At 42.6% G+C, this 25,503-nt stretch overlaps 1 protein-coding gene across 1 annotated transcript in view; it reads left to right on the plus strand.

Moving 5' to 3' along the window:
• Positions 1–21,096: 21,096 nt before the first annotated feature.
• The window catches only part of TMCC3 (transmembrane and coiled-coil domain family 3), a 289,849-nt gene continuing 285,442 nt past the window's right edge, over positions 21,097–25,503 (plus strand). Inside the window, exon 1 of the mRNA XM_019446440.2 lies at positions 21,097–21,202. Within this exon, the coding sequence (XP_019301985.1) occupies positions 21,194–21,202 (9 nt within the window). The 5' untranslated portion in view covers positions 21,097–21,193. The remainder of the gene's footprint in view (positions 21,203–25,503) is intronic.

The raw sequence follows: 25,503 nt of genomic DNA on the forward strand, positions 1-25,503 counted from the left end.
GAAGTATTGGTTTCAGGAGTAGAACCTAGGGATTCATCACTTACGTATAATACCCAATGTTTATCCCAACAAGTGAGAGGGAAGTCACTTTTGATGAAAGAAGAAACTAAGGAAGATACATTCTCAAAGCCACACATTCATTCATTCATTCATTCATCCTGCCAACATTCATTGAGCACTGACTCTGTGCCATGCCCTGGGGTGGAAGATGTAGTCTAGTTGGAGAAACAATAATTATAGAGGAGTGAGAGTGCTGTGGTAGAGGGATGTGTTGGTTACTAACGGGCCAAATTCAAAAGGCATCATGATGGTTAATTGTGTATATCAACTTGACTGAGCCACAGGGTGCCAGATATTTACTTACACATTACTTTGGGGTATCTGTGAGGTTGTATCTGGATAAGATTATCATTTGAATCTGTAGACTGAGTAGAGCAGATGGCCCTCCTGGTGTGAGTGGCCCTCGTCCAATCTGTTGGAGCCTGAATAGAAGAAAAGGCTAAGAAAAATCTTCTCTTTGCCTGATTGTCTTTGAGCTGGGACATCAGTATCTTCCTGTCTTTGGACTTGGACTCAGACTGGAACTTGCATCATTGGCTGTCCTGGTCGTCAGGCCTTTGGACTCAGACTGCAACGAAACTATTGACTTTCCTGCATCACAAGCTTTCTATCTACAGATCTTGGACTTCTGGGTCTCCATAATGGCGTGAACCAATTCCTTATAGTAAATCTCTTTAGACAAGTACGTAGATAAGCAGGTGGGTAGGTAGGTAGAGAGACAGATAGCTATCCTGTCGGTTCTGTTTCTCTGGAGAACCCAGACTTAATTCAGGAATCCTGTTCAGCCTGGGGCAGGAAGGCTTGGGAAGAGACGGGAGTTGTCAGGATAGCTTCCTGAAAGCGAACATTGGGCTGAATTCTGAAGAATACAGCAGAGATGACAAGGAGGGATATTCTGATTGCATGTTTCAATGGACAGACAGGCTCTGTCCTCAGATCTTTCCAGTTCAAAACTTTAATCAATTACTTGGATGAACGTATGAAAGGCTCATTTATTACTGGCAGATGAAACAAACTTACGGGATATGGGAATTACTTTGGACAGTAGCAAAATCAGCGCTCAGATCTTGGCAGGGTAGAAGCTGGGCCGAGTCCAAAAAAATAAAGCTGGAGTAAATGGAAATCCTTACACTTGTGTTAAAAAACAAAACAAAATGACAACAAAAACAAGCTGGGCAGGGAGTGAGAGGTGGGGAAAATAATTTTTTAATTGTTGTTTATTGAGATATTGGCATATAACATTGTACTGGTTTTAGGCATACAACATAATGATTTGATATGTCTATATAGATAGATAATATATGATTTGAGACGTGTGTGTGTGTGTGTGTGTGTGTATATACACACACACACACACACACACACACACACACACATTTGAGATGTATACAACCACAGTATGTTTAGGTAACATCTATCACCATACAGTTACAATTTTTTGTGCGTGTGATGAAAACTTTTAAGATCTACTCTCTTAGCAATTTTCCAATAAATACAGCATCGTTAACAATAGTCATCATACTGTATGTTACGTCCCTAGGACTTATTTATCTTATAACTGGAAACTTGTACCTTTTGATTTCCTTTACCCATTTTGCCAACTCCCTATCCTCACCCCTGGCAACCACCAGTGTGTTCTCTGTACCTGTGAAGGTTTTTTGTTTTTTTTCCTTTTTGATTTTAGATTCCACATATAAATGAGATCACACAGTATTTGTCTTTCTCTGACTTATCTTACTTAGTGTAATGCTCTCAAGGTCCATCCATGTTGTCACAAATGGCAAGATGTCTTTCTTTTTTATGGATGAAAATTTTCCATTTTATGTAACAAATAAAATACATTCTTTTTTCCGTTCATCCATCGATGGACACTTAGGTTGTTTCTTTTTTAATTTTTTTTAACGTTTATTTATTTTTGAGACAGAGAGAGACAGAGCATGAACGGGGGAGGGGCACAGAGAGAGGGAGACACAGAATCTGAAGCAGGCTCCAGGCTCTGAGCCATCAGCCCAGAGCCCGACGTGGGGCTCAAACTCACAGACCACGAGATCGTGACCTGAGCTGAAGTCGGACGCTTAACGCTTAACCGACTGAGCCACCCAGGCGCCCCACACTTAGGTTGTTTCTATGTCTTGGCCGTTACAAATAGTGCTGCAATGAACATGGGGATGCAGATATCTTTTCAAGATAGAGGTTTTGTTTCCTTTGGGTAAATAACCAGAAATGGAATTGCTGGATCAAATGGTGAAACACACTTATTCGTACTATATGTTTTAGTTCAGAAGTTGGCAAACTATGGCTCATCAGCCAAATTCAGCTAGTTGCCTGCTTCTGTAATAAAGTCTTCTGTATTGTCTATGGCTGCTTTCATGCCACAGCAGCAGAGTTGCATAGTTGCAACAGAGATTGTAGAGACTGCAAAGTCAAAAATATTTACCATCTGGCTCTTGACAAAAGTTTGCTGTCCCCTGGTCTAGCCCACTGTGAGTTCAGTGTTAAGTCAAGAGTGGGATGTATGTAGTAAAAAAATGCCAGTTCTCTCTTGGGAGCTATTTATAAAAATATAGATGCTTAAAATCATGTGCGAATGAATCAGTGAATGAACAAACCATCAAGAGGGAGAATGGTCTATCCTGGTTTTTGGGGATCAGAACCCACCAGAGTCCCGGACTCCGTTACTGGGGATGCCTTTAAAGAGGAATACAGGCTACCAGACTAATAGGAGAGGGCTGAAGGGTACTGGGAATTGTGTCTGGAACAAAGGAAATAGGAATGTTTAGCCTGAAGAAGCAAATGCCCAAGAGGGATATCAACAGCATCAGTTCTTGATGACATTCACTGAGACTTGTGGACCAAGCTCATTAAGTCCTCCCATTCAGGGAGGGACCAAGCTCATCCCATTCAGTCCTCACCACAACCCTATGAAACTGGTAGTATTGGTACGCCCATTTTGCAAATGAGGAAACTGTGGCATAGAAAGATTAAATTACCCAAGATCGCACAACCAATAAACAGGGCAGCTAAGATTCAATCCATGCAATCTGCCTCTAGAGCCCATGAGCTTAATTGTATACCATTAGCTGTCCTCCGTTATTTAAAAGGATATTAATAATCTTATTATCTCTGATTCCATGAGACAGAGCAACAGCCAGAGGAAACAGGGAAACAGACTTCTGTTCAATGCGAGGGAAACCTTTCACATGCCCAGAGATGGGACAGGTTTTTCAGTACAGAATAGTACAGAACGGTAGAGACAGAAACCCTGTCATTACAGTACTTTCAAGTAGGGACCAGATGACTTGGCCAAGATTTCAGAGAGGGGATTCCAAAATGGATAAGGGCGGAGAGCTCCAAGATTCCTTCCCCCTCTTGATTCTATCATGGTCTGAGGCTTGGAGCGCTTCCTAGGATGGTTGACTTAGGTCAACAAGAGGCAGCAATAGGACCTGGGAGAGCTGCCCTTTTCTGAGTGATTTGCATATGTTAATTCATTTCACCTTCAAAAGTGATGAATGCGCAGGTGCCACGAATGTCATCGTTCCCATTTTACAGATGCACAAAATGAGTCATTTATGGCTACATAATTTATCCAGAGTCACACAACTAAGAAGCATCAGAGCCAGAGTTCGAACTTAGTCTGGCTCCAAAGCCTGTGCTTTCAACCATTTCCGTATAAAAATCTCTTATTAAGAAGGGATCTGTAATTGGAAAATGCTGCTTTTATTTCTCCCGGCCTCCCCACCAAGATTTCTGATGCCTCCTCCTCCCATGTTGCAAGACACTATACTACTAGAAGTTAATGGTAGCAGCTGCCAATGTAATATTCTCATTTTGTCCTCTGAGAATTTGTAGTGTCCGATTCTTCTGCTTCAGAAACAGGCTCTGAGGTGGGGGCTCCCGACCGCGTCATAAACTCCTACAGATAATCAAGCTGCTTGGACTGTGTTCATTCTCTCAGAAGTCCCATCTGAAGGTACACACAGTAATGTCCTACTCACAATATGTATCTGGTTCCTGCTCAAGTATTACCTCTGCTGTGGGAACTATTGAATTTCTTGAACTTTTCGACAGGGGCAAAGTTGAGCTTTACACCAAAGATTTCTGCATATTAACTCTCTTGCCGGGTAAGGTGGAATTTGGTAATAGCAGGGACTCAGGTGCTAATACCTATTTACCTAATACATGTGACCAGTTGGGATTTATTGGCTTTGGGGGAACGAAGATGTCAAGGGATTTATTTTCCCTTCTGGTGCTTTCTGAGCTCTGACAATGAGTGCTAGTCCTATTTGATTTTTTTTCCTTCAAGAGATTTGTGCTTCCCCGTAACTGGGCAAACAAAAATTCGATCATCTCCTCAATTGTATTGCATTCCTGAGTGTAAAAAAAAAAAAATCTTTAAGAGGCACTGTTGTCATTATTTAGACACACTATGTTTCCGGCCTGCTTTTCTTCTAGATCTCTTTTTCTTCCATATTCAAAGAAAGTACTGCCAGTCCAATTAGGACACAGAAGATGATTGTTAAGTAATTGATTCACTCTATAGATAAGGATACAGTCTTTTGTGTCTGAGGAGACTGCTTGGTTCATTGTGTACAAGGACAGAGCGTTCCTTGCCTGCTTATTTGCCACGTTGTTTTAATTAGCTGCCAGGCCTTTTACGGCCGTCCTGATTTCTAAAGGTAGAGAGATTTGAGCTTGTTAAGGTGATGGCTTAAGTAAAAGCTTTGTCATTAGGCATTTTTCTTCCTCTTCTCGTTTCTGCTCAGGGACTGGGCTCTATATAATCTAATATGGCAAATTGGCATCCTCCCCGTGGCTAAGTGGCCCCTGAGACAGAGCACTATGTTCTGGGCTCTTCATTGGCAAGAACTTAGTCTTGCTGTCTTTGTATCCCCCTAGCACACAGGAGGTGCTGAAATGTTGGTTGAACTATTCGACTGAAGCCCATTTAAATGTTTATTTATTTTTGAGACAGAGACAGAGCATAAGTGGGGTAGGGGCAGAGAGAGGGAGACACAGAATCCGAAGCAGGCTCCAGGCTCTGAGCTGTCAGCACAGAGCCTGTCGCGGGTCTCGAACCCACAAACTCTGAGATCATGAGCTGAACTGAAGTGGGATGCTTAACTGACCAAGCCACCCAGGCGCCCCTCAACTGAAACCCATTTAGAAGGTACACACAAGTGTCATCTTCTCTCTCACTTCCCAAATACCATCAGTCTCCAAATCAACGGTGTGTCTTCAGAAGAAATATTCAATATATTTAACTCATAGCTCAGCATGGGCACTGACCAGTCAGCCTTTGGGCGAGAACAGGATCCTGAAGGACCCCTCCTGGGATAGACATTAACTCTTTAGTTCTTGTTTCACTCAGGGGGCTGTAGAGATGGGACACCCAAGGGAAGGGGAGCAGGGGTTAGAGCAGTGGCTACTTATCAGTTGAAATGGAAGTACTTAAATATTTTATCATTTTTTTAAAAGTAGGCTCCACGCTCAACATGGGGCTTGAACTCATGATCCTGATATCAAGAGTTTCATGTTCTACCGACTGAGCCAGCCAGATAGTCCCTGTATTTAAATATTGTAATAATGGGACAGCTGTACTAGTGAATATCAGCTGACCGTCCCTGTTTAATTCTCCCATAGCCATCCAGTACAATGCAGCCAGACATCTTTTCCTCCCAACATGGACATATCATTGCTTTTCTCCCAAGATCAACACTATTGTAAAAATAGAAGAAAGCAAGCTGGGAAGATGGTAGCTGCAGCAGAGTTTTTGAAATTTCTTTGAGTCTCTAGATAGAGACAGAGCAACTAGATGGCAAAACTAAACTCCCCAGACACATTTACAACAAGGGGCGTCTGGGTGGTTCAGTCGGTTAAACATCCGACTATTGATTCCGGCTCAGGTCATGACCTCACGGTTGTGAGATGGAGCCCAGCGTTGGGCTCCACGCTGAGCACAGGGCCTGCTTGCGATTCTCTCTCTCTCCATCTTTTTCTCCTCCTCCTCCTCCTCTTGTGCTCTCTCTCTCTCTCTCTCTCAAAACAAATAAATACGCATTTAAAGAAACGTTTATAACAAAACTAGGTGACTAGAGATCCCCCAAGCCCCCAAATACACAAAGACCTGGCTATATCAACATCTATGCAGAAGAGAGGGAAGCAGTGGGACAGCCGATGGACCTGAAAACAGAAGAATCTCAAAAGCAATCAGCAGGCGTTCACTGGAAAGCACGGCAGAGGCCACTCTGAGAACAGCAGCTGTAACTGGAAGAGATTTGCCAACTCCAGTAGCAGGAGAGTGGAATGGGTTTGGGGTAAAAATGGAAGGAGCTGGAATAGTCCAGCCTCTATGAACTTTCCAAACTGACCAGCCAGGGATCCTTTTCAGGATAGGCTTCTGTCTTGAGGAGAAACTGTGGAAGTAAACAGTGGAGATGGGGGAAAAGCTCAGCCGTAAGTGGAGGAAGGAAAGAGGGCCAGGAAATGTCAGAAAGCAAGCTGCCATCTTTTTCAGATCTTCATAAAAACATCAGAAGAGGGAGTTCTGTGAAGGAAAAAAAAAAAAGCTACCTTGGGCCACCCTTCTTTCTCAATTTTCAGGAAAACTAATTGTACGTGAAAAGAAGCAGTAAAAAGTATCGAGATGGAATTCCACACCAGGTCATTTTAAGAAAAAAGGTATGTGGAATAGAGCACCTGTTGAGACAATGAAATCACACCAGAAAGACATGCCCACAGACTAGATCAAAACTATAACCTTCTATTTAAAAGCCAGCTAAAGATACAAAAGTGATATGAAAGAATAACCTAAACTAGAAGAAACATTTTATTTATTATTATTATTTTTTAAACATTTATTTATTTTTGAGAGACAGAGAGAGGCAGAGCATGAGCAGGGGAGGGGGAGAGAGAGAGGGAGACACAGAATCTGAAGCAGGCTTCAGGCTCTGAGCTGTCAGTACAGAGCCCCACGCGGGGCTCAAACTCACAAAGAGCAAGACCGTGACCTGAGCTGAAGTCTGACGCTCAACCGACTGAGCCACCCAGGCACCCCTAGAAGAAACATTTTAAATGAGGTGATAGGACTTAAGAAAGAATTATGAGTAAAATTAAGACTACACAAAAAACTAAAGACAAATGAATGTAATAGGGATGCCTTTAAGAAAAACAGACTATGAAAGAAGGATTTTTTAAGTCAGAAAGAAATTAAGAGGGGCACCTGATTGGCTCAGTCAGTAGAGCATGTGACTTTTGATCTTGGGGTTGCTGGGTGTAGAGATTACTTAAAAAAAATAAAACTAGGGGCGCCTGGGTGGCGCAGTCGGTTAAGCGTCCGACTTCAGCCAGGTCACGATCTCGCGGTCCGTGAGTTCGAGCCCCGCGTCAGGCTCTGGGCTGATGGCTCGGAGCCTGGAGCCTGTTTCCGATTCTGTGTCTCCCTCTCTCTCTGCCCCTCCCCCCTTCATGCTCTGTCTCTCTCTGTCCCAAAAATAAATAAAAAACGTTGAAAAAAAAATTAAAAAAAAATAAATAAATAAAACTAAAAAAATTAAGGAATGATAAGATTTTAAAAGAAAGTGACATATATTGAAGATAGGAAAAGAAGATCCAACATACAGACAATAGGAATTCCAGAAGACAAAAACTAGAGGGAGGGAATAGAACACATACTAAAATTATAATTCAAGAAAATTTTCACAAAGTTAAAAAAAAGATTTGAAATTATGTGTGAAAACAACATACTGCGCCTTTGAGAATATAATACCCAAACTACCAACTCTTAGACATATTCTGGTAAAATGATTGGCCTTTAAAGAAAAAGAAAAAATTCCTTTGAGCATTTAGGTAAAACAGCAAGGGAAAGAAAATTATATTAGTATTGGACTTTTTGAGAGCAATGATTTTCCCTAGAAGAAAATAGAATAATGTATTAAACTAATTTAAGGAAGGAAGATATTAAAAAAGTATACAGTAAAACTGCCTTTCAAGTATGTATTTTACGTGACAGCTGTTATCTATAGACAAACGTTCTCAACATTTAAGAACTCAGGGAATATTGTTCCCTTTCAAAGGATTCTTTTTTTTTTTTTTTTTTTTTTTTTTTCAACGTTTTTTATTTATTTTTGGGACAGAGAGAGACAGAGCATGAACGGGGGAGGGGCAGAGAGAGAGGGAGACACAGAATCAGAAACAGGCTCCAGGCTCCGAGCCATCAGCCCAGAGCCCGACGCGGGGCTCGAACTCACGGACCGCGAGATCGTGACCTGGCTGAAGTCGGACGCTTAACCGACTGCGCCACCCAGGCGCCCCCCCTTTCAAAGGATTCTACTTGAGAACAAGCTTCAGACAAGAGAGACTGGTGGTGAGAATTAAAAATGCAGTTGTTTTTGATTAAGATGAAACAGGTATTAAAAGGAAGAGTATAGTGGTGTCTGGCTGGCTCAGTCAGTAGAGCATGCAACTCTTAATATTGGGGTCATGAGTTCGAGCCCTCCATTGGGTATAGAGCTTACATTAAAAAAAAAAAAGGAAGAGACTATGGTCTATAGATATAGTACAACTATTTAAAACTGAGGGGGCAGGACGGAAAGTAAAATACAAAAACGTCCCCAAATGTTTTCAGTAATATTGAGCAGTATTAATATTGCTATTTTGAGATAGTTGTGGGATGAAGTAAATGAGCAAATTATAGGATATTCTATCAACTGCATTCTTAAGAACCAGATTCTCATTTGGAAGAATGAATATATGAATATAATACAAAACAAGTTAAGGAAAAACAGACACAATTTTTAAAAATAAAATTTTTTAGGGGTGCTTGGGTGGCTCAGTCAGTTAAGCATCCAACTTTGGCTCAGGTCATGATCTCACAGTTCGTGGGTTCGAGCCCCGCGTCCGGCTCTGCGCTGACAGCTGGGAGCCTGGAGCCTGCTTCAGATTGTGTGTCTCCCTCTCTCTCTGCCCCTCCCCAGCTCTCACTCTGTCTCCCCCGCTCTCTCTCTCTCAAAAATAAACATTAAAAAAATTTTATTTTTTTAATGTTTATTTATTTTTGAGAGAGAGAGACAGTGTGAGTGGGGGCAGGGCAGAGAGAAGGAAATACAGAATCCGAAGCAGGTGCCAGAATCTGAGTTGTCAGCACGGAGTCTGACGCAGGGCTCAAACTCACGAACCGTGAGATCATGACATGAGCTGAAGCTGGACGCTTAACTGAGTCATCCAGGCGCCCCCAAAACAAACACAAATTTAAACTGGAAGTATTTGTATGATATCTATATGTGTTTGTATCTCTGTCTGTGTTTACATCTATCTATATCACAGAAGATACACTCTGTCTCTCTATGCATACAGTGTAGTCTATAGCATGTGAGTGTGTGTATATATACATATAAATATGTGTATATATACAGTATATATAGTATGTGTATGTGTAAATATGCATATATACATATACAAAGCTAAGACTATATATATATATATATATATATACTATATAGCATGTGTGTGTATGCATATACACACATATAAATACCATATGTCTATGTGTATGTGTGTATAAACTTAGCTCTGTTTCCTGAAGAAGTCTAAAATTTGTGATCAAGACAGCAGCATGGAAAAACTAACAACTCAAGCAACAACAGGTGTTGGTGAGGATATGGAGAAAGAGGAACTTTTTTGCACTGCTGGTGGGAATGCAAACTGGTGTAGCTACTCTGGAAAACAGTATAGAAGTTCCTCAAAAAATAAAAAATAGAACTACCCTATGACCCAGCAACTGCACTACTAGGTATTTATCCAAAGGATACAGGTGTGCTGTTTCAAAGGGGGTATATCCATCCCAATGTTTATAGCAGCACTATTGACAATAGCCAAAGTATGGAAAGAGCCCAGATGTCCATTGGCAGATGAATGGATAAAGAAGATGTGATACACACACACACACATACACACACACACACACACACACACACACACACACAAAATGAAGTATTACTCAGCAATCAAAAAGAATGAAATCTTGCCATTTGCAACAACATGGATGGAACTGGAGTGTATTAAGCTAAGCAAAATTAGAGAAAGACAAATATCATATGACTTCACTCATATGTGGAATTTAAGATACAAAACAGATGAACATAAGGGAAGGGAAGCAAAAATAATATAAAAACAGGAAGGGGGACAAAATATAAGAGACTCTTAAATACAGAGAATAAACTGAGGGTTGCTGGAGGGGCTGTGGGTGGGGAGATGGGCTAAATGGGCAAAGGCATTAAGGAGGACACTTGTTGGGATGAGCACTGGGTGTTATATATAGGGGATGAATCACTGGATTCTACTTCTGAAATCATTATTGCTCTATATGCTAACTAACTTGGATGTAAATTAAAAAAAAACAAAAAAAAAAAAACCCCAAAAACCACAGCAGCATGGAGCATCCCAAATATCAATATTATGGTTTGGAGATACCATTTACCACTAAATGAAATTAAGGCTTCTTGGAAAACTGGATGATTCTCAGAGAAATAGCTAATTGCTACCTGGGAGAGAAAATATGCAAAATGAAGGGTGCCTGGGTGGCTCAGTCGGTTAAGCATCCGACTTCAGCTCAGGTCATGATCTCATGGTATGAGTTTGAGCCCCGCATTGGGCCCTGTTCTGACAGCTCAGAACCTGGAGCCTGGTTCGGATTCTGTGTTTCCCCTTCTCTCTCTGCCCCTCCCCTGCTTGTGCTCTTTCTCTCTCTCAAAAACAAACATTAAAAAATTTTTAAATAAAGGAAAATATGCAAAATGAATCCAGAACATTTTGTTATACCTGGCAGCAAAGAAAGTGTCAAACACTTCTAGGGACATAGCAAAATAAAACAAAACAAAACCAACCCTCAGAAGCCAAATTGAAGAAACTCTCACTGGCTAAAGATGGAACATAATAGTTACTATTGATTGAAATCCATCTAATATGCTTAAATCCTTGAATTCATACGAATATTAAAAAAAATTCATTACCTTCAGGGGAATCAATGGGGTTCCACTTCATTGGAATAGGGATAGAGAACCAATTTATTATCTTGAAAACTGACAAAGAAAGAAATAGAATTAAGCATAGAGTCTTGCCTTCTCTCTATAAACTGTAATACCAGGTAACCAATAGGGGGAGATTACCTTTTTATAAAAGCAATTCAAGTAATGAAAGAAAAAGAAATGTAAAATCAGAAATCTTTATTTTGCAATCCTTAAAATGGATTGAGGTTGTTAATCAACGTCACCAAAAGAGAGACAACCAGACATGATATGCCTTGATAAAAAGCAGCACCTCCTGTGGTCTCGCCAAGGAGAATCTGGATCCAGCTGCCATTTTGTAGGAAATACAGAGGATCAGGGAACAAACTGAAATGCAACATAACTGTGCAAGCAGCAAAATCCACACTTTGGGAAACTGGAGAAGACAAATGCCCTGGTGTTCTTCAACAGATACAGGAAAAGAAACGAATGGAGGGGGGAACTGTAGATTAAAAAGACTTAAACAGGGGTGCCTGGGTGGCTCAGTTGGTGGAGCGTGTAACTCTTGATCTCAGGGCTATGAGTTTGAGCCCCACATCGGGTGTAGAGATTAATTTTAAAAGTTACAAAATCTCAGGGTTTCCTGGGTGACTCAGTCCGTTAAGCGTCCAACTCTTGATTTCAGTTCAGGTCATGGTCTCATGGTGCGTGGGATCGAGACCAGCATCGGGCTCTGCACTGACAGTGCAGAACCTGCTTGGGATTCTCTCTCACCCTCTCTCTCTGTCTCACTCTCTCTCTAAATATAAATAAATAAAAATTCAAAAAAAGCTAATCTTTTTAAAAAAAGAGACTTAACATATCAAAAATGGAAAAAATTGGTACAACATCCAGAAATGTATGTGTATTGAGTGATAAGACTATAAAGAAACATAAGAAATTAGTACTTAAAACGTCAGGATAATGTTTATTTTTGTGGGGAGGGAAGAAGATGGGGAACAAGAAGAGTTTCTGGGTTATCTGACAAGTTTGTATTTATTAACTGGGGTGTGGTTGCAAGGATCTTCACCTTAGAACTTAATAAATCACATATTTGTGTTTTGTTTGTGTGTCTGTGTTTTATTTTCAAATAAAAAGATCTAAAAAATGATACTGAGAAATGATAAACCGTCCCCTTAATTGTCTATCCCAACTTCAGAGATAAGTACTGTTAACATTTTTGGCATTTGTCTTTCCAGACTTTTTAATGCATGCATAAGCACGTATGATATTGTAGGTTTTGCCTAAATGAGATTATATGGCAGATGCAATTTTCACTCAGCAATATATCATGGACATCTTTCCATGTCAAATCGTATAGAGTAACATTTATATAAAAAAGTAATTATTCTTTTTTTTCTTTTAATTTTTTTGTCGTTTATTCATTTTTGAAAGACAGCGAGAGACAGAGCACAAGCGGAGAGAGAGGGGAGAGAGAGAGGGGGGTGGGGCGGAGAGAGAGAGGGACACAGAATCTGAAGCAGGCTCCAGGCTCTGAGCTGTCAGCACAGATGCGGGGCTCGAACTCACGTCCGGTGAGATCATGATCTGAGCCGAAGCCAGATACTCAACCGACTGAGCCACCCAGGCACCCCAAAAAAGTAATTATTCTTAAATAAAAATATCTGTTCCTTGACAAAATCTTCAACAATATGGAAAGTACCAGGAGAAAAGCAGCACAAAAATCTCACCACCCCAAAAGAAGGAAATCCTGCCATTGTAATAATGTGAGATGATGGATATTAACTAAAATTATCGTGATAATAATTTTGTAACATATATATGTTAATATATATATACATATATATATATATGTATATATATATATATATAATCAGTATGTTGTACACCTTAAGCCAATATAGTGTTATGTCATATCTCAGTAAAACTGGAAGAAGAATCTCACCACCCGGAAATAATGAATGTTATCGTAATTTAAGAAGTCTTTCGAGATGCCTGGCTGGTGCAGTCGGTAAAGCATGTGACTCTTGATCTCAGGATCTGGAGTTTGTACTTATACATAAAAGCAAAATAAGGGGGGGGGGGGAGAAATTTTAAGTAATTCAGCTTCATCTCTCTTTTTTTTTAATTTTTAAAAATGTTTATTTATTTTTGAGAGAGAGAAAAAGAGAGCAAGGGAGGGGCAGAGAGAGAGGGAGACACAGAATCGGAAGCAGACTCTGAGCTCCAAGCTGTCAGCACAGAGCCTGATGCACGGCTAGAACTCACGAACCATGAAATCATGACATGAGCTGAAGTCAGATGCTTAACCGACTGAGCCACCCCAGCACCCCAAAGTAATTCAGCTTCAGATAACTTTTCCCACTATGGAAGGAGTGTTTTACAAGACATTCCTCAGGCTAAGAAAAAAATTAGGGAATTGTTAAGAGGTTGAAGTTATATTTTTCTTGATTTATGTTTCAATTTCATTTTTAAAAACTTTGATTTTTATTTTTTATTTAAGTATAATTGATTATGTTTCAATTTTATTTTATTAAAAATTTTTAGATGTTTATTTATTTTTGGGAGAGAGAGAGAGCACAAGCTGGGGAGGGGCAGAGAGAGAGAGAGGGAGACATGGCATCCACAGCAGGCTTCAGGTTCTGAGCTGTCAGCACAGAGCCTGATGCAGGGCTCAGACCCACAAACTGTGAGATTCTGACCTGAGCTGAAGTTGGAGGGTTAACAGACTGAGCCACCCAGGTGCCCCGATTATGTTTCAATTTTAGGTGATAGCAATTGGTTCCTCTCGCAGATAAAAGATGAAGTCATTAGCATTTTATTTCTTCCCTCTCTCCTTCTCCCCGCTCCTGATTTAAAAAATCTTTCTATTGTTTTTACTTTGTCAGGATTCATCACATTTACATTTTGTTCCACAGCTAGAATTCCTGTTTTTAAATAGCTTACCTGCCTATCTGCAGCACTTTTACCTCTTATTTTGGTATCTTTTGTTTCTGAATTCTTGATTTTTTGAACATTTATTTATTTGTTTTGAAAGAGAGAGAGAGCACGAGTGGGGGAGACGCAGAGAGAGAGGGACACAGAGAATCCCAAGCAGGAGCCACACTGTCAGCCCAGAGCCTGAAGTGGGGCTTGATCCCACGAACCCTGAGATCATGACCTGAGCTGAAATCAAGAGTAGGACGCTTAACTGAGCCACCCAGGTGTTCCCCCCCACCCCCGCTCCCCCTCTCCACCTTTTAAAAATTCGTCCCTTGGTCCTAATTGGTTAGATGTTTTTTCAAGGACTCATGGATGTTTTACTCTCTTGAGTTCTTTCATGCTTAAGACATCTACCTGTGGCTAGGTATCATATTCCTAGGTCATACTTTCTTCTCTCCAAACTCTGTAGACATTGCCTCATTGTCTTCTGGCATTGAGGTTGTTTGGAAATGTTTGTATTCAGCTTCGTGGATAATTTGCCTTTTCTGCTCAGATGTTTAAATAATTATTTTCCTTTGAAAATCAGGAACTTAACTAAGGCATATCTTGATGTTTAGTCAAAGTTGTTTTTCCCTGGCATACAGTAAAAATTTTCCTTTGCAGATTTAGTTTGTCCTTCATTAAAGGAAAAACGTTCCTGTGTTGTGTTTCTGAACGCGTATTTTGTTGCATTTATTGGATTCTCTACACCAATTAGACACCAGTTATCTTTATGTTTGATTATCTCTTGGTTCTCTTATTATCTTCCCCCTAATTGCTTTAGTCCCTCTGCGTTTTCCCTTTGTATTTGCCATAATTATCTCAAACCTTTTATCCATGCCATTAATTCAATTTTCAATCATGTCTTTCCTGCTATTTGGAATATCTAATTTATGTATTAGATATATAATGGTTTTGTTTCAGTTCTTGATTCATTTCCTTAGTTCTGAAATCTCCTTTTCACTCTCCCTCTGCCATTTTATCAGCTCAATTTTGAGGTCTTATTTTCTGAGGTTCATGTTCTTATTAAGGTCTTTATAGGGCAAGGCACCCCCTGGGGGTCTCCTGTATCTTCAGGTTATGTTGTCTTCCAGACTGGTTTCTTCATAGTTCACCCATTATCTTCCTTCCTCCCTATCCTTCCCTCTTTTGACTATAGCATAGTTACATAATCACCATGTAATTTCTTCCTTCTCATTTTTGTTTAAGAGGGGTAGCTCCACTGTTATATAGTGTGGATGAAGTCTCCTTGGCCCCCTTACCCCCTTGCCCTCTCTCCAAGCTAGCCTTTGTTCATGACATTAAGTATTAGGAAAAGGGGAATCTGTGATCATGCTTTATTCTGCTATCTTTACCCTAAAATCTTAAGATGATTTTTCTAAAATGCAGATTTTATCCTGCCACATATTGCTTAAATCTCTTCACTTCAGTGGTTTCTCACAGCTTTTAGGGGAGATGTCTAAACTTCTTAATTTGCATGCAAGATCCTTCACTGTTTGGCTCACCTACCTCCCTAGTCTTAGGTCTCCCACCATTCTCCACCTCATTTGCTAATTGATCACAGGAAGCTTTTTGCTGAGCCTACATCTGGCCTCAGAACCCTTTACAACACGGGGCTCCAGGTGGCCTTATTGGCCCTCTTCTCTAGTTAAATCCCATTCATCCTTCAAAACTTAGTTGCAGTGTTCTCTTCTCTGAGAAGCTTCCCCAGAATACACTTCCCTTCTTTGTCCTCCAAGTACTTCAGAAACCCCTCTTTTGTGCTTTTCTCTTATAACATTTTCCACACTTGATTAGAGCTTCCTTTTAGAGTATGGTGTAATGGGTTCTGAAGCCCAACTATCTGGGGTTCAGAAATTACCTCTGCCACTTACTATCTGTATGACTTTGGGGGCCATTATGTAACATTTCTGTGCCTGTTTCCTTATGAGAATTAAATAAATGCATGTGAAGTTGTCATTGAGCACATGCTGAATAAATGTTTTTTGGTTATTTGTATTTATTAATTTATTACTGTTGCTCTGACAGCAGTTATGGCCCCATACCACCCAGAGCCCCTCCCTGACAACCCAGGGCCTGTCCATGGTGCTAAAACAATGCTCTTCGTCACAGGACAGCCTCCACCATCTGGCATACATTTAGCCCCATTACGGGGTAAATCCATGATTACATCTTTTTATTGTGAATATAGAAACTGTCTTTCCCTTCCCATTTCCACAACCACCATCCTAGTCCTGGCCTTGGCCACCTCATTGGCTTCATTTTGTGTGACTGAGGTCACCCTCCGAACTGGTGTCCCTACCTCTGGACCATTTGATTCACCACCTTCACATTATCCTCTCAAATATTTCTTCATATCAAGTCATGTCCCTAATTACTGATTGACAAGGAATTTCAAAAGAGTAGAAACAACTCAAATGGTCACATGGTTACATGGTAACATATCAATGACATGCATATTAAGCATAATAATTAGGTAATTATTAAGACCACATAAAAATATAGAAACCTATTTGTTGAGGGGAAATAGCAGACTACAATATGGTTTTAACATCATTCATTCATTTTTTAAAAAAATTTTTTTTAACGTTTATTTATTTTTGAGACAGAGAGAGACAGAGCATGAATGGGGGAGGGGCAGAGAGAGAGGGAGACACAGAATCCGAAACAGGCTCCAGGCTCTGAGCGGTCAGCACAGAGCCGGACGCGGGGATTGAACTCATGGACCTCGAGATCATGACCTGAGCCGAAGTCGGACGCTTAACCGACTGAGCCACCCAGGCGCCCCTCATTCATTTATTAAACATGTATTGAGCACCTATTTTGTGACAGGCCCTAGAGATATAAAAATTATTAAGACAATCCCTTCTTTAAAGGAAGTCAGAGTCTAGCTGGAAAGATAGCCATGTAAATAGATATGCATTTGGACAAAGAGTAGGAAGGAATATGGAAATAGTATTAGGGGTGGGAGTGTGGGTGAATTTTGTCTAAGTATCTGTTAGGGGGTAAACTCTGGCATAAAACCTCAGAGGGAAGAGCAGTATCAGGTTCCTCTGACAAAGACTACACACAGCTCCAGGTAAGCTCTTCCCACTCCACCCCTGCCTTCAGGCCCCTCCCCCCCCCCCCCCCCCCCCATGGATCAATGGAGTGCTCAGGGAATTCCAATAGACCGTGACAAGGGCATGAGGAGGAGAAATGGCATAGCAACCATGCAGACCTTCTATAGCAAAATACATGAATATTTTTGAGTGACTGTAATAATGCAATAAAAAATTTGAAGGGAATATGTATAATGGTACCCTAATGGATATCCCCAGCCCCTCATTAACTGGCCACTAGGCTTGCTTCCCTAGTCATGTGCCCCAGGATTCTCTAGGAGATCTAGTCTTTTTATTGGCATGACTTCTGTGCTGTGGGTCATGGGGCTGTCTCCTATCAAGAGTAGTCTTGATTCTTCTAACTCAAATCTTGTACATTTTTTAAAGCTAAGGATTCATTTTCTTTAAGAATCCTTTCTCACCTAATTCCATTCTATTCTAGCATAAACAGTGGAAATTCAGTTTTATTGGATATAAAATTCCTGGCTCACTGCTTTGAAGAAGTTCTAGAGAGAGGAGTTGGTGATACATGAACAACCACCTATGATTGGTCAATCTCATAGGCTCTGGAGTCAGACGGATTTGGATTAGATCTACATCACTTATTAGCCATGTAACCTTTGGAAAGTGTTTAATTTCAATAAATCTTAGTTTCCTAGTCTATCACATGGAGATAATAACAACTATCTAGTAGGGTTTTGTGAAGATGAAACAGACTGATACATGTAAAATGGCTTGTCACAGTCCTTGGGATATATAATGTGCTCAATACATGTAGATGTGATCGTTAACGTTCCCTTGAAATTATTTTCAATCTATTGCGGGAAAATACTAATTGATTCAACCATTAATTATGTCCCCTATAGTAAGTATTTGATAGATGACTTCTCAAGGGTTCTAACTTAAGAACATGGCAAAGAAAAACAGCGTTTCATTACTAACGCGTTACCAAATGGAGGATGACAGACTGAGAAGTTATGTTAATTGGTAACATTTCTTATCTATGAAAAGCCGACCAACTTTTTCATTGCTTTTTTACTATTTATGTAAAATTGTAAACTGGTTCATTTTTACTCAATGGTATATCAGAATGCCTATTTATGTTAATAACTAATGAAAGAAGTTAGGTTGACCTAGTGTACTTTCTGCTGTATTTTAGACGGAGACCTATGAATTCACCCTACAGATCAAGAGGGCTGATCTGTGCCCTCTTGTAAGTGGTGGAGATGTTTGTAACCAGTGAAGATGTTGTTACACAATTAAGAAAAATGAAAAAAAAAAGTAAAAAAAAAAGTACTATGTTCTCAATTATTTGGCGATTTTCAAGGAAACAATAATGCCAGAGTTTAGAAGGCTAGTCAAGCTGTGATAATAACTGGAGACATAATTCTTATCATTGAAGATCCTTTAAACCTAGGAGGAGATAGAGACCCTCCTCCTCACCCTCAAAAAACAAAAATCTGTTCCAGTCTAGTTTCACTTTGAAATTGGTTCTTCAAGTGAGTTCACAATAGCATTGGAAACATGGGGATTTCCGTAGATGAGCAGTATGACTGTTTTTAACATATGATGTGTTGTCATTTATTTTGTACAGCTGAACAATTGTTTTGGTTTCTGAAGGGAGTTTAAAAATTATTCAGGCTAACTAACGCTCGAAGATAACCCAACAATTCCTTCCTGGACACTGCCCCCCTCACACTAGGGGTGTTAGTCGAGTTAAATAAGAAATTAACATTAATTGGATTAGTGGATTCACAAAGGGAAGAACATTAATTAGAAGGAGGAGGAAAAGGTAGTGTCGCAGAAAGCAGCATAAGCAGTGTAAGACCAGGGGCTGTGGCAAGAAATTATACAAACCAATGAAGTTACTAACATTGTACCTCCAGGTTAGGATTTCCCACAATACTAAAAATAGAATATTCACATGGTTACACTCTAAAACTAGAAAACTTTACTTCTGGATAGGTCCTCCCACCTATTTAACCTAACTGTCATTTTACAGATGAGGAAGCTAAGGCCCAGAGATGGGAAGCCACTGATTTATTTCAAGAGCTCATGTTTTTACTCTGCTGTACCTTTTCTATGAGGTAGAGCACAGGAGGGCAGTAAAGTATGGGCGTTAAGTGGCTAGACCTGATTTCAAATTCTAGCTGTGCCACTAACAAGCTGTGTGACCTTTGGCAAATTACCTACCCTCTCTGAGCCTTGGTATCTCTGAGAAACCATAAAATCAGGAGCGCCTGATGGCTCAGTCAGTTGAGCGTCTGACTTCGGCTCAGGTCATGATCTCATAGTTTGTGAGTTCAGCCCCGTGACGGGCTCTGTGCTGACAGCTCGGAGCCTGCAGCCTGCCTCGAATTCTGTGTCTCCCTCTCCCTCTGCCCCTCCCCTGCTCATACTCTGCCTCTCTCTGTCTCTCAAAAATAAATAAATGTTAAAAAAAAATTTTTTTTTTAAAGAAAAGAAAAACCATAAAATCACAGTACTTACTTCATAGGGTTGTGTGGACTGAACGTGATAACATAGATCAAGCCCATGGTGCATAAGTAAGTATACTTACTAAAACTTGTTATTTCTCCAAAAGCAAAACATCAAAGGCCAATCTGAAGAGATTCATATCAAGAGAAGAAAAAACCCATTGTATGCAGATAAGTTAAAGTCAAAAGGGGGTTAACAGGCTTCATTCATTTCCTTCATTTTTTTCCCTAATATATCTGCTACCCCTCCTTTTATCTATGCTGGTAGGCACCAAAGAGAAATCCAGAGAAACTTTTTATTCATTAGATCATAAAGATACTTAGTCTGTTTAACATTTGGTCTCGATAGCACTGCTGACACTCTATCAATGTTAGGCAATTATAACCATATTCCTTCGACAGCGCTGATAAGTGGTGATCTGCCAGGATACTTGGCAGCCAAGCAATGTAAAAGCTGAAACATTCATCGTAAGTGTTTACCCAGCACAAGCCTTGGTGTTTCTATTGCTGTCTGCCTGTTCACCTGTCACGGCCCGGTTTGAAAACGCAGGCGTCCTTGTATGCTGTTCAAAGGATCCTTTGGTAAACAAGGGTTTTTGTCCCCCCTCACATTGAATTCAGTCTGCCTTGAATTTTGTGCTATTCATTTACTTTGTTCAGCCGAAGCCAAATCGGGAGAAGTCCAGAAGTCCAGGGAGACTCTCACATCATTCCATCCTACTCTTGTTCTTGAGGATTTGGGTCCTGCATTCCCCCTGGCTCAGCGGTTTTCCTGATTAGGAGGAATATATCCTGCCTCATCATTTTCTCAGAGGCATTAGCATTTGGGATGGGATTTCCCTGTTGTTTGGAGAAGTTGGGGAGTTCGTTTGTGAAGAGGAAGCTTTGCACACAAAGGTTTGTCTGGAAGAATTGTGGGTTCTGCAGTAACGGGGATGCAGACCCCTGCTGAGTTCCTCCACCTGAGTAAAACTAGACCATTAATGTTCCATGAAGCTGTCCTTCCTCCCGCCCTGGGTTGATCTGCTGTTTCCCACCCTTAACTCTCACCCCATCCCTCTTCCAAAAAAGGTTTATGAATGCTCGGGATTTCCAAAAGACAATCACAGAATCTAAAGAGAGGGATGGGACACCAGCGGGCCTCCTCCCATCCAACGGGGAGAAGAGATGTACTTTTAAGGGGGGTGAGAACTCCCACCGCAGGCCATCAATTTCCTCTGGCTCCTTGAACTTGGTTCCCCACAGGGTCGGCACCTGCGTTCAACTCCAACCTTGTCGGGCGGGAACTCGAGGGGGAGGAGAGGAGCGAAGCGGGCCGGGGAAGGTGGGGAACGCCACGACGGGGAACGAGGAGCCTCGGGGCTGGGAGGGCCCAGAACTCCGCACGCCGGGGGCGGGCCCGGGGACCCCACGGCCGGCGCGCCCCCGCCCCGCCCCCGTGGAGGCCGTCGCCCGCTCGCCGGCCGCGGCGCACGCGTGTGCGGGAGGGGGCAGCGCGGCTCTCCCCGGCCGCCTGTGCGCCGCCGCCGTCCCTGCCAGGCTAGAGCCCGAGCCCGCACCCGCGCCGCCGAGCCCGGCCCGTCCCGGCACCATGCGGAGGGTGAGTGTGCGTCGCCCGGGAGCGCGAGGGGGCAGGAGGCCAGTGTGCCGGCGAACGTGAGAGCGCGTCTCCCTCGCCCGGCTCCGGGCTACGGGAGGCGGCGGGGAGCCGGGCCCGTGTAGCTGGAGGGAAGGGTTGAGGGTGGGGGTCGAGGCGGGGCCTCGCGGGGCCGCGGCCGCAGCCGGGGAGGGCCGGGGGACACTCCGCGGACGACTCTGGGGGGTGGGGCCGGGGGAGCCGTGGGGCGACTTGCAGCCGGAGGGCGCCCGCCGGGCCCAGCACTCCCAGCGGCAGCTCGGACACGTCGGGGCTCTCTGTCAGCGCCTGCGCCTCCTCGAGGCCGGGGCAGGCTATTCCCAGCACCTTCGCTTCCAGCTTCTAGGGGAGTCCCTTCCCGGCGCCCCCGCCGCCCGCTCGGCTGGTCTGGCCGCTGCGTTCTGCTGCTTAGCGCCGCGCTCCCAGTTCGAGAGCCTCGTAAACTTTGCCGCCAGCCGTCTGTTGGGCTCCCTAGGCGCAAGCCCCAGGGATAGGCGGGCCCCATTCCGAGTTGGGTGGGTGGAGGGGTGTGTGTGTGTTTCGGAGAGGTGGGCCTCACGCCTCTTCTGCGGAAAGGCCCTCGCTTCGGCGTTTGGAAGGCGCGAGGGCGTGTGGACTCGAGTTGCTCCCTCGGCTGTGCTAGCGAGCCAGGCGCTGCTGCGACGTGAACCCGCGGAGTCCCGAGGCGGACTTTCAGCACGTGCGCTTGGGGGAGTCCGGGGCAGCGGCTGCTCCCCGAACTGCAGGGGTGAGAGGCCCCTGCGTTCGTGGCTCTTGGCGGAAAAACTCCCCTCTACAGGGTTTATTCCCCTTGAAGGAACAGCCTGGAAGATTGGTGCTGCTTGCGGTCAGCCAGGAAGAGCACGCACGCAGGCCCCCGCGCAGCTTGATCTTACCCTCTTGGGGAGCTAATGCACGCATTAGTGTTGGTGATTCTAAGTTACCAGTCCCAGTATGCAGTTTGGATTTTAACCTGGGGGGTGGGGGGGGGGTGGGGGCTGCTTTAATCAAATGCGGGATCTCAGACTGGGTAGCAGTACAGGAAACTTTAGGGAACTCCAAGTAGGTACCCTTGACATTTTCCCAGACACCCTGAGGCCAAGCCCAGTGACAGTTTAGGCGTTAGGGAAAGGGTGTTGGATGTTTTCTGAAGAGACAAGTCTGAGAATAAATGGGAAAAACAAAACACGACTGTTGGTCGCCAGAGCCTGTGAGTTTCTCTGCGTTGGAGTTAGGGGTTGCCTTGTACAATGGCATGTATGTGCCTGTTTGGTCACCTGAGTGAGTAGCCCTTTCAAAGATTTCTTCCTCTCAGCTGCTAGGTTGCTTCAAAGGGAATTCTGGCCGTCGTTTTGCAGGTGGTGCCAGAGTTAAGTCTTCTGGATATGTTGATGGGCGGGGGGGGGTGTATTTGGAGGGCTTGTAGAGCAAGTATGAATTGGTCCCAGCTGCCTCTGGAAAGTCTATTAGTGAGCTGACATGGAAATTTACCTGGCTTACCTTTTGGAGTTAGTCCAGACCTGCTCAGGTGTTTCTGGGGAGGACAGGATTCCAGCCAGGCTGGGCAGCTAGTTTGGCATTCCTGGTGTTGATGGAGCAGCAGAAATGGAAACGGGCGGGGTTATTTGTTTGAACTCCAAATTCAGGGGTCAGCAGCCTTCTTTTTTTTTTTTTTTTTTTTTACCTTAGTGTCATTGGGTTAATTAAGAAAAGCAGCTGGGAAGGGATCTGTAGGCCTAAGCAAGGGAGTGTTATTAGAGGGAGAAGCGAGATTTGGTAATGGAGGAATTGACCAGAATATCTTAAAACAGTGATTTGTATCCTGCTTGTTTTAGGATGAAAAAGACGGATGCTTGCTAGAAGTTCAGATTCTTGAGCCGCACTTCGGACCTATTAAATCAGAATCCCTTGGACTGAAGCTTGCACTTTGCATTTTAAACACCACTGCCACCATCATAAGGGCTATGTATTAAGCACTTACTGTGTGCAGGGACCATTCTAAGCCCTAGGAGTAGTGGGGAGATGATGGCCAAAGATCCTTGTTCTTTTGGAGGCTACATTCTAGTTGAGAAATTAAATAATAAAAAAGTAAACCCATACACAAGTGATGTTAGATAGTGATGAGTGCTAGGAAGAAAATAAAGCAGGATAATGAAATGGGGAGCAAATCAGGGAGGGAAGCCATTTTCATTTCCATGGGCAGGGAAGACATTTCTAGACAGTTGGTATTTGAACTATGAATTACATGATGAAAAGAAGTTACCTGTGTGAAAATTTGGGGCAAGAGTGTTCCAGACCAAGGAACATCAGATGCGAAGGCTCTGAGGCAGGAACAGACTTGGCCTGTGTGAGAAACGGTACTGGGGCTGAAGCGGAGTGGAGTGTCCATGGGGTGGAGCGAGTGGGATGAAGTGAGAGGTTGGAGAGATAGAGGCCAAGTTCTATAGGGACTTGTTGGCCATGGTAAGAAATTTGGATTTCAGCCTAAGTGCAGAGGAATGTTATTTAGAGAATTTTAAGCAGAGGAATAGAATGATATGATCTGGTTTACTTTTTCGAAGATCTACACGGCTATTGTGTGTAGAATGAATTATGGAATGGGGATGGTCATGTAAAGAGAGACCACCTTTGTGTGCAGGGGTGATGGAGAGAGTTAGACTGGATGGATTTTGGAGGTACGGTCATTTGAACTTGCTGATGTGGGACGGTGAGTTGGGAATCCTCTAGCATACACCTAAACTTGCTGATCGTTGATGTCTGTGTGTGTGAGAGAGAGAGGGGCGGGGAGAGATGGAGAAAGGCAGGTGGTTGGACCTCAGTTGGAATGTCCCCAATGATAATAAATATAGCTAACATTTAGTGAGCATTTACTCTGTACTTGGTACTGTGGTATATATGCTCACAGGAGTCCTGTAAAATAGGAACTGTAGTCACCTGTTTTGCAGATGGGCTAAGCTCTGAAAGGTTGATATGTTGCTTTGGCCACTCAGCTAAGTGTTGGAGCTGGGATTTGTACCTGTTTACCTGACTCCAAAGCCCTGGCTCTTGGCATTACTCTTTGCTTGCTACAGACTGCCTGCTCCTGCCCCAGATCATTTCTGGTTCTGGAGAAGCAGATAATTTAGCAGTTTGGCAAATGCATGTGGCAGCATTTCAACTTTTGTAGATGAGTAACTGCAGAGGGAGGGCAGACACACTATTAGAATAGAAAGTAATTGCTTTCATTTGATGCTGAAAGAAAGAAAAGGTGCACAGAGAATGTACAAAGTCAGAGCACAGAAGATGCCCAATAATTGGGCTTCTCTGAAGAGAGGCAGAAATGGGGCATTACCACTCTGCCCTGTGCTTTGACCTTATGTCATGACCACCAGGGAAGCCACGTTTTCGATTCTTCTTTCACCTGTTCTCATAGCTAGTAAATATTTCCTTCTTTACTTTTGCATCCCAAACGAGTTCTTTCCTGTACAGAGCCAGGAGTTTCAGAGGATTGGCAACTTTTTTTTATTATATATATTTTTTAGAGATTTTCTTTTTCATTTTTACATCCAATGTGGGGCTCATACTCACAACCCCGATATCAAGAGTCGCATACTCTACTGACTGAGCCAGCCAGGTACCCCGAGGATTGGCTACTTTAAGAAATTATTTGCCTTAGAGTTAGAAGTCATTTGTGGAAAAATAACTATAATAATTAAATTATAATATTTATAATATATGTAATTATAATTTTTAAATATTGTATATAATTATTGTAACAATACTATTTATTGCTTTCTCTGTTCCATGTATTTATGGTCTCCCTTAATGTTCATAATAACCTTAATGTTCATAATAACATTTTAAATTAAAATTAATAGGTGATTGGGGTGCCTGGGTGGCTCAGTCGGTTAAACCTCTGACTTTTGATTTCAGCTCAGGTCATGATCAGGGGATTGAGCCCCCACGTTGAGCTCTGTGTTGAGCATGCAACATGCTTGAGATTCATATTCTCTCTCTCTCTCTCCCTCTCTCCCTCTCTTTCTCTCTTTCTCTCTTTCTCTCTTTCTCTCTCTGCCCCACTCCTCACACTCTCTGTCTCTCAAAAAAAAAAAAAAAAAAAATGCTTGGGATGCCTCGGTGGCTCAGTCAGTTGAGCATCTGACTCTTGGTTTCAGCTTGGGTCACGACCTGCCAGTTTGTGGATTCGAGCCCTGGGTTGGGCTCTGAGCTGACAGTGTGGAGGCTGCTTGGGATTCTCTCTCTCCCTTCCTCTGTCTCTGCCACTC

Source organism: Panthera pardus, unplaced genomic scaffold (assembly GCF_024362965.1).
Source record: "Panthera pardus isolate Hobbes unplaced genomic scaffold, ASM2436296v1 HiC_scaffold_6, whole genome shotgun sequence".
Classification (NCBI taxonomy): Eukaryota; Metazoa; Chordata; class Mammalia; order Carnivora; family Felidae; genus Panthera; species Panthera pardus.